The sequence below is a fragment of the Grammomys surdaster genome, unplaced genomic scaffold (genome assembly GCF_004785775.1).
Source record: "Grammomys surdaster isolate TR1022 unplaced genomic scaffold, NIH_TR_1.0 202, whole genome shotgun sequence".
NCBI lineage: Eukaryota > Metazoa > Chordata > Mammalia > Rodentia > Muridae > Grammomys > Grammomys surdaster.
The window spans coordinates 159,694-169,608 of NW_021604647.1; the positions used below are offsets into that span (position 1 = coordinate 159,694).

General features: G+C 45.0%; 1 protein-coding gene across 3 annotated transcripts in view; it reads right to left on the reverse strand.

Annotated features, from left to right (window-relative positions):
* The window catches only part of Med15 (mediator complex subunit 15), a 76,159-nt gene extending 66,414 nt beyond the window's left edge, over positions 1-9,745 (reverse strand). For all 3 annotated transcript variants that reach the window (XM_028770479.1, XM_028770478.1, XM_028770480.1), the window contains exon 1: positions 9,625-9,745. In XM_028770479.1, coding sequence (XP_028626312.1) covers positions 9,625-9,692 — 68 coding nt within the window. In that variant the 5' untranslated portion in view covers positions 9,693-9,745. The remainder of the gene's footprint in view (positions 1-9,624) is intronic.
* Positions 9,746-9,915: the final 170 nt, after the last annotated feature.

Below are 9,915 nucleotides of genomic sequence, written 5' to 3' on the forward strand. Positions count from 1 at the left end.
AAAGAAAGAAAGAAAGAAAGAAAGAAAGAAAGAAAGAAAGAAAGAAAAGAAAGTTTTAAGAGCAGACTAGAAGCCCAGGCATAGTTGTGGATACCTATAATCCCAGCACTCAATAGACTGGCGCTGGAATATTTTAAGTGCAGCCTGGGCTACACAGCAAGACCCTGTCTCAAAAGGAAAAACAAAAAGATTTGTGGATGCAGCTTTGTTGGTAGGATTGCCGAGCACACTTGCCTAGTCTGGGCTCCATTTCCGCTGTGTCATTCCTATACTCAGGAGGTGGAGGTAAGAGGTTCAGAAGCTCTTGGTCATCCTGCTAAGGCAGGTATTTTGAAAATAAATAAATAAATAAATAAATTTTAAAGAAGAGATATATTCATCATGAGAGATATCTTTAAAAGCAAAATAATGTAAAGAGGAAAAAGAGAAACTGATTGATAGTTCAAGCGAGCCTTTTTAATCCAACTATAGAACACATAATGACTTTATACTCTCCTTGACTATCATTTTTTAAAGACAGGATCCAGTAGTTGTACAGCCCAGGCTAGCCTTCAAGTCCTGGAGTTGCAGCAAGTACTGACATTACTGACACGATAGGTATGGTGGAACACATTCAACAATGGAAGGATTTTTTTTTTTTCAAGACATGATTTTTCCGGGTAGACTTAGCTGTCCTGGAACTCACTCTGTAGACCAAGCTGGCCTCTGCCTCCCTAGTGCTGGGATTAAAGGCGTGTGCCACCACCACTGAGCTCTTTTTTTTTTTTTTTTTTTTTTTAATTTTAAACATCCTGATAAGTTGCCAGCCTGATCTACAGAATGAGTTCTAGTATAGCCATGGCTACACAAAGAACCCTGTCTTGGGGGAGGGGGAAAGGTTTCACTCTAGAAGCTGGACATGGCTCACAGGTTAAGAGAGCATATTGTTCTTATAAAGGATTTAAATTTGACTCCCAGCGCCTATATCAGGCAGCTCACAACCACCTGTAACTTCAGCTCCAGGAAGTTCTGGCCTCCAAGGGCACCTGTACTCATTTGCATTCTTACACATACACACACACATGATGAAAAAGCTCTATCTCATGATGTGAACGTCCTCATTTCAGCAGGGTATGAATACCCCTGGATTAGTTCTTTGGAAGAAATGAATGAGGAAATGAACAATTTAAGATTACTAGAATCGTGTTGCCAAGGGATTCTAGAAAAATGGTTTGTTTTCATTTTATGTGTCCCAAGCTGATTTAGTTGGTTGGCCAATATTTTCATGTGTTTCTTCTGTCTTTACCCAAGCTAACTACCCAACAGTACAAATCAGAACCACAACACCTCAACAGGCCCAAACCGGTGCTCACAAAACCTACGTCAGACAGACTCAAGAATCCTGTGCATTCTAACACTCATGCTAGATGGGAATGGATGCTGATTCCATAAGCATCCATGTAGTTCCTACCCTACTTGAGACTAGTGGGAAACAAGCCTTCAAGCAATCTCATATGAAATGCCTTCTCTTCACTGAGTTTCGAGGACAGCAAAGGGCAGGACAGATGGCCCACTCTTCTAGAAGAAGAGCTGCCCAGCTCAGCCACAGGAAGGATGGGTCTTTTAGGTAGAACAAACTAGGCACATAGCAGTCAAGGAAAAAGTAGGGCAGGCAGGTAGAGGCACTGAAAGTGGGATGAACTGCCAAGAGTTGAGTCTACAGGCAATGGACAGCCACTAAACACATCTGGGACATCAAAACAGCTGTGAAAAAAAGGTAGAGCATAAAAAAATAGGACATGGGAGTCTTTGTTCTGTACTGCTTGGTTCTGTGATTTTAATTGTCCACTTGAAGTTTAAAAAGCTTACTAGAACGCCTTAAAAACTATTAGCGTAAAGACTGCTTGAATGGCTTCTTCCCAGCCGGTGACTGTAGCAAGGAGATAATAACATACCCACAGTCCCCAACCTCAGAGTGGCTAACACCCATCTTCAACTAGCCACAGCCTTGGTCACAATCAGCCAACAGTAGAAAAGATCTCTGGTCAGAAAATGAATATAAGATTCTCAGCTTTCCTTCCCCCACCCCCCAGCAGCTGCCAAGATGGCTAAAGTGGAGTAGAAAAAGGAATTCTCCAAGTACACCTACCATCAAGTGGACCTGGACCAACTGTAGAACATGTCCAATACCTGTGGCCTTCGGCAGAAGCAGCACTCACTACTCAAGCACCTGAGAAAGGCCAAGAAGGAGGCACCACCCATGCGGAAGCTGAAGGTGGTGAAGGATATGGTGAAGGATCATATCCTTCTGAGGGATATGATCATCCTGCTCAAGATGGTCGGCAGCATGGTGGACATGTACAATGGCAAGATCTTCAACCAGGAGGAAATCAAGCCAGAGATGACCTAGGCAAGTTTTTCATCATCTACCAGGCCATGAAGCACGCCCAGCCTTGTATGGGTACCACCCACTCCTCCCACTTCATTCCCCTCAAGTAACCATGCTTAATAAGGAATGTTGGCTCTACTAGGTGTGTGGGTCACTAGCAAAAAGCTCAGCCTATGACAAGAGGCCAAAGATCATCAGGAAAGTAGGTATGGTGACTGTAATCCCAACATTTGCAAGGCATCGGAATTCAAGGCCAACCTGGGCTGCATGACTTTCGACCTGCCCCCCCACACCATAAAAGGTATTAGGGGGTTCATTCTCCAGTCTGTAAGGCCTATGGAGACTTTCTAAAATTATAAATTGGAAGCTCAGTAGCAGCAGGCTCTTCTCTAAAGGCTTCCACTTCACTTGGCTGTAGAGAAGAGTATTTTCTGTCTGTATGGATGTAGAACCTGTCAACAATAAATTTGGCCTATAGCTTAGGCAGGAAACAGGAGATGGAACATCTGCCAAGCAGAAAAAAAACTGAGATAGTGCCAGGTACGGGAGATTTGCCAGGAAGATATGACTAGACAGATACATGGTACCTGAGCACAGGTAACCAGCCACCAAGCAGAATGACGATTAGAATAAATGGGTTATCTTAAGTTATGATAGTTTGAGTCTGCGTCTTATTTTTGGGAGCATGGGGCAGAGATGTAGGAACAGACCTAACTTCTACACTTGGCTGGGATTAATTCTGAGCTTTCCCTTAGCCAGTTCCATGAAACAAACACAACCGTATTCTCCCAAATATTAAAAGGTAATTTGCCTCTAATATATTATGATCCAATAAGCATCCTTTTTTACCCGTGTAATTTTTTTTTGGTTTTTTGAGACAGGGCTTCTCTGTGTAGCTCTGGCTGTCCTGGAACTCACTCTATAGACCAGGCTGGCCTCGAACTCAGAAATCCGCCTGCCTCTGCCTCCCAAGTGCTGGGATTAAAGGTGTGCGCCACCACCGCCCGGCTTAAGCATCCATTTGTACATGGAGAGAACTAACTAAAAACAGCAATGACCTCTTCCTAGGCCTGGTCCCTCATCTAACAACTGGAATACGTGTACCTACCTGAGCATGTTGGCTGCCCATGCCTACAACCTTAGCATCTGAAGACCAGTTTAAATAACCCTTTCTACTCAGTGCTATCCTGTCTCAAGACCAAAAAACAAAACAGAGGAAAAGAAAGCAGAGGTTCATGAAGACAAGATGTATCAAATCAACATAGCTGGTGTGGTGCATGCACTTGGGAGATAAGGCAGGAGGATCATGAGTTCATGGCCAACCTCTACTACCCAATGAGTTTAAGGCTAGCCTGTGCTACATGAGATTCTTGTCTTTTTGAGACAGGGTCTCTGTGGTGGTTTGAATATGCTTGGCCCAGAGAATGACACTATTAGGAGGTACTGTTGGAGGAAATGTGTCACTGTGGGGCTTTGAGAGACTTTCCTCTTAGCTGCCTGGAAGGCAGTCTTCTGTTTGCCTTCAGAACAAGATGTAGAACTTTCAGCTCCTTCTTCAGCTCACTGTCTGCCTGGATGCTGCCATGCTTCCCACCTTGATGATAATGGACTGAACCTCTGAACCTGTAAGCCAGCCCCAATTAAATGTTGTCCCTTGTAAGAGTTGCCTTATATGGTCTCTTCACAGCAGTAAAACCCTAACCAAGACAGTCTCTCTCTATAGTTCTGTCTGTCCTGAAACTCAATGATGTGTAGACCAGGCTGGCCTCAAACTCACAGAGAGCTAGAGATCTACCTGTGTCTGCCTCCCTAGTACTGGAATTAAAGACGTGTGCTACCATGAATAGTGAGACTTTGGTGTTGAGGGTGGCGGGGAGGGGGGGCAAGAGAGAGTGAGGAAGGGGGGAGGAGGGGAGGGAGATGGAGAAAGAGAAAGAATACCACAAGTACCTGTCAGCCTTGGCCATGCTCTGCTTGGCCCTCTGTTAGAGGGCCAAATACAGACTACTTTTCGCCAGCTGCAGCTACTCCTTCCTGTATGTTAGAAATGTGCTACATTAAAGACCACCAGAGATAAAAGTCCAAGAGTTAAGATGAAAGACCTAGAATTCATCAGCAGGGGAAATTTTCCCTTAACATAAAGTTTATGATTATTTTGCATATATTTATTCTATCAGTTTTTATGTTCTCAATAAGAGTGTTCAATTTATTAAAGTTTTTGCCTAGAGGAAGGAAAAAGAATAGCATAACAGGAGAATTAAGAACAGGGAACGGGCTAGGGAGATGATTCAGTTGTTAAAGGCCTTGCTGCAAAGCATGAGGACCTGAGCACTGAGGTACAAAGGTATGTTCACATGTACGTAATTCTAGACCCAGGAAGTTGGAAACAGGGCTTGCTGCCAACCTGTCCAGCTGAATCAGTGAGCTCCAATTTAGTGAGAGATCTTGTCCCAAAAAATATGGTAAGAGAGAAATTGAGAACAATATCAATTTCTGGCTTACATATACACACAGAAAAGATGAGAAATGACTGATAATGCTTTTGCATTCGCTTACTGCTTATGTATTTGCATTTGGTGTGACCCTACTTGATGTTAGGCCTGGACAAGTCAGAATAAATGCATACTTGTTTTTCAAGAGACTGAAGACCAGGGACATGCAAAGATCAATACAAAACCCCCTCAAGGAAAGCCCAAGACCCACAAAACTCTGCTCAGCAGGATCTAAGAATGGTTTCTCCTGTGGTTCTCCAGGAAGTACGGGTACTTCATTAAAAGTCAGTATGAACCAATCAATCTTTTCCTACCTACTCTCCTCCTCTGGGTTCCTTTAACGTCACTGCATTCCACTATCTTGGCTTAGGGATTCTACCTTCACCAACCCAAACCATAGAATCTCCTATTCCTGCAAGACCACTGAACAGGTTTTCTGCCCAGTCCCCAGACCCTACAAAGCTTGCACAGAAGTCTCTTCAATGTTCCTCCCAGCATCCTTGTGAGACAAGCTAGACAAGTATCATTTCACAGATGCAAGACCTGATTAGAAAGGTCAAAGAGTGCCCAAGGTCACAAAGCCAATGAGAAGGGACAGATTCCAGAGTTTCACAACATATAATGATCACTGTAATAGGAGAGGTTGATCAGGTGGTCCCCAAGAAAATACTGCCTCCTGTACTCTTCATACTGCAGAGGACTAGAGTTTCCTGAGACACTAAGAAGGGCTGAATTAAAGTGGTAAAGTGGGGTGACCCACTTTAGATGAGGGGCAGGGAAGGACCTGAAGGATTTGACACCAAAGCAGACACCTAAACATGGCAACAGTGGAGAGACTTTTTAGTCACAATCTTCTAATACTCTAAGTACTCAGTAAGAAGAGTTGTTTTAAAGAGACAACAGGGGCTAGAGGTCTAGATCAGGAGCAGAGCACACGCTGAGCACATGCAAGACCCTGGTCTCGACCTCCAGAAGTAAAAACAAAGAAACGAAGGAAGAACTCTGAAAGTGACAAGGGAAACTACAAAACCATCAGCCAGACTACAGGACAATGGACTGCCTGATGAAGGCATCAGGCTACTCCTGCCCTCATTTATGCAGTCTAGGAAAGGCTAAGAAGGCTAGACTCCAGTTAGAATTGTCAAACTTGCTTTTTCCTCAGTGAGAGATGCTTCCTCTCCACTGAAACTTTCCTGAACCTTCCCAGTGTTTTGAAAGCTCCCTACTCTCCAACAACTGAACCCAGTGCTTCAAGAGGACTACACAAACCATCTTTTCTACTGAGCTACTCTCTCGGCCCTAGGCTTTCATTATTCCTCATCTAATATTGATCACTACAGTTTGAAGTGCTCCCCAAATTTAAACAACAGCATCCCCCTGGAGGAAGTCAGAACTAAAGATGTGTGGATTAGCCCAGGATAAATCTTCTTAAACTCTATTAACACAGGAAATCAAGTCACCAGCAAAGTAAACCCTAAAGAAAAAAACAAGCAAATCAAAGAAGTTAAAACACCCAATAAGCTTGGTTAGTTTTTAATGTCTACTTGACACAGGTGACAGTCATATGGGAAGAGTGGAACCTCAAGGAGACTATGGCCTGCAAGCCTGTGGGGAATCTTGTTGATTAGTAATTGATACGGAGGCCCAGCACACTGTGGGCAGTGCCACCACTGGGAAGATGGTCCTGGGTTGTTGTTGGTTTTTTGTTTTAAAGCAGCCTGAGCAAGCCATGGAGAAAAGGCCAGTATGCAGCACTCCTCCACAATCTCTGCTTCAGTTCCTGCTTAAAATAAATACGTATAATTTGTTTTGCTTTGGAGATAGAGTCTCTTCACATAGTCCTGGCTCCAGGAGCTCTTTCTGTAGACCAGGCGGGCCTCAAACTCACAGAGAACTGCCTGTCTCTGCCTCCCAAGTGCTGGGATTAACGGCATACACCACCACAACTGTCTGGTTTTTATTTACTTTTTACAAGTACAAAGGTTTTGCCTGCATGGATGTTGATTGCACCAGTTTATGCTTGGTGCCCAGTGAAGTCAGAAAAGGGCTTTGGTACCCTTGGAAGTAGAGTTATGGATGGCTGTGAGTCACCTTGCAGGTGCTTGGAATTGAACCCTGGTGCCTTTGTAAGAGCTACAAGTGGTCTTAACCATGGACTGGATCATCTCTCTAGCCCCTCAAGCCTTGCTTGAGTTCCTGACTTTTCTTGATGGGGGTTGGGGGGGTGGTGATAAAGTGTAACATGAAATAAACCTTCCCCCACCCCAAGATGCTTTTGGTCATGGTGTTTTTCACAGCAACTGAAAGCAAACTAAGATACCTTTTACACTTAGAAAGCAACCTTTGACAGGCTCACCCAAATGTAGTAGACAAATGCTGCCCCCTCCACAAAGATACACAGACCCCAGTCCCTGGAACCTGTGATTATCTTTCACCATATCTCATAAAGGACCTCATAGATGTGATTAAAGATACAATAAGATTATGTTCCATTATTCCAAACTGATCTGTGAAATGCACAGAATGTTCTCTAGCTGAATTTGGAGAGTGTCAGAAAAACCAGCCAACGTTAGAACAGGCCACAAAGAAACCACAAGATACAGTCACTCTCCAGGAACAAAAACTGGCCCCTGACAAATGGCAAGGAAAAAGGATACCTCAGTCTTACAGGTGTAAATAGTAGAATTTGGACAGCAACTTGAATACAATTGAAAGTAGATTCTGTCCCCAAAGGCTCCATCAAGAAGTGTACGTTGCCAACATCTTGATTTCAATCCTGGAACTAACACTCACCAAATCTTACATGAGCCTCTGACATAAAGAAATGATCAAATATAAATCTGTGTTGTTTTAAGATGCTAAGTGCATGGTAATTTGTTACTATAGCAAAACAAAAGAATATACAAGCAGCACTATCTTACAAAGGTAGAAGGCACCTCAGTATTCACAAGGCAGCTCCATTATGGTGTATCCAGTACAAATCAGTCTTCCCCCAGACCTCAGATATTTCTGCAGCCCTCCCCTACTGTCTGTGATGACAACTCACTCTTCCAGATCTACTGTACTGGGCTTTCTCAAAGAATCCTTGCCCTGGGGCTCAGATCATTCCTCAAGACTTCACTTAAGAGATAACTCAAATACATCAATACTGTACTTGTGGGCTGGAGACTTGGCTCAGAGGTTAAAAGCACTCAAACACTGCTCTTGTAGAAGACCCAGGTTCAATTCTCAGAACTCACAGGACAGTTCATAACCCCCTGTAGCTCCAGTCCCAGGGAATCTTATACCCTCTTCTGACCTCTGAGAGCATCATTCATACAAATAAAATAAATCTAAAAAAATTAAGAAACAAAACACTTGTTTGCTGAACTGTTACTTTGTGGTAGTACCAAGCCACTGACACAGTACCCGCTCCTTCCACTGTACTGATGCTTCCCTGCTTTAGCTCAGCTTCCTTCCCCACCTCTTCACTCCACCTCACCCCACCCCTCCATCTAGTTAGTCACCAGTTGTCCACATATTCATTCCCCTTTCTTTGGAATCTGTCTTCCTCTTTCAAGTTCCAGCATCTAATGTTGGTCTTTATATCTCTGCTAACTAAGTCTTCTACAACTAACTCATGAGACCTAGGCTAGACAGTGATCTAAGTGAAGAAAGATGGCACTCCCGGCAACCCCTCCGAAGGAAAAAACTCCCCAAATTGCCTATTTGGCCTCTCTTGGGTCCCTAATTCATCTCCAGGGACTCGTGGGCCTTCCCAATGCTAATGCTGCGCCACCTCAAGGCAGACCACACGTAAAACATGGGTACAAATTGTTTTGTACTAACCATGCCAGCATCTCTCCTCCTCATGATGTATCCTGGATTACTTTGTTTCAAAGACCCAGAACTCTGGACCTACAGCAGTCCTTCATGACGCTTTCACAATCATCTGCTAGGAAAGGTGGCCTGCCACCCTCCTGCTTTTCTCTGTAGAGCTCAATCTGTCACCTACTGTACAAGGCTGTTCCAGTCCTACTCCACTAACTGACACTTAGCACCCACAAAAATGACTGGGCATTGGCACAACTGCACTGTCTCTTTACCGACAGACAGTACCAACATTCAGGGGACAGGCTGTGCTACAGACAATTTTCTAAACACTTCAGGAAACTCAGTAAAATGGCTAAGTGAAACAAACACTCAGCAGTACTCCGTGGGCAGAGGGCACCCCAACCCTTCACTCCCTAAGTTCCCACAGCTATTTCCTGCTACCCTTTGGCCAGGTTGACACACCTTGTGGAAGAAACGGGAGCACTCTTCTGTTTCCATTGCCTACAACCCAAACACAAATCAATCTTCCAATTTTATCTTCCTTCCACCCTCCTCCAACTCATTGATGTGGTTTTCGTTTTGTTTATTTTTTGTAAAAGAAGCTACGCGGCACCCGGGTAAAATCTCTGGCTGCCTCTTTCTCTGTCTATATTCGGTGCGAATCGAAGCAAAGAAAAAATCTGCACTCAAGCTCACAAATGGCGAGGCGGCTCAGGACGAAGACTCACTTAGCCACGGCTGCTGGGTTTGCAGAGTTCGACCCCAGAAAAACTAGCCAGTAGTCCCTCTCTCCCAAGAAAGGCTAGAGAGACCACGGGAGGACCCTTGCACGTCTCCGGCACCCAGCGGACGCCGCAGGTTCTGGCCAGGGTCAACAGCGGGTCTAGCCCGGCCTCACCCTCCTCTCCCGGAAGGTCCGACCACCCGGTCCTTGCCCCTGGCCACACTCACATTTGGCTGACCAGCTTCTGCCGAAAGGCGGCGCTACGCCAGTCGGTCTCCTGTCCCGAAACGTCCATGCCCGGAGCCCCTATTCCAGTTGCCCGAGTCCCTACCGGATGCCCCCGCCGCCACCGCCTCTACCACAGCGACAGGCCCGAACGCGGAAGCCGAGCGCTCCCGCTACTGGGCCACGCCGGAAGTACAGGGAGAATTGTGGGAAATGGAGTCTCTCTTTTGTATACGCATGCGCGACACACACACACACACACACACACACACACACACACACACACACACACA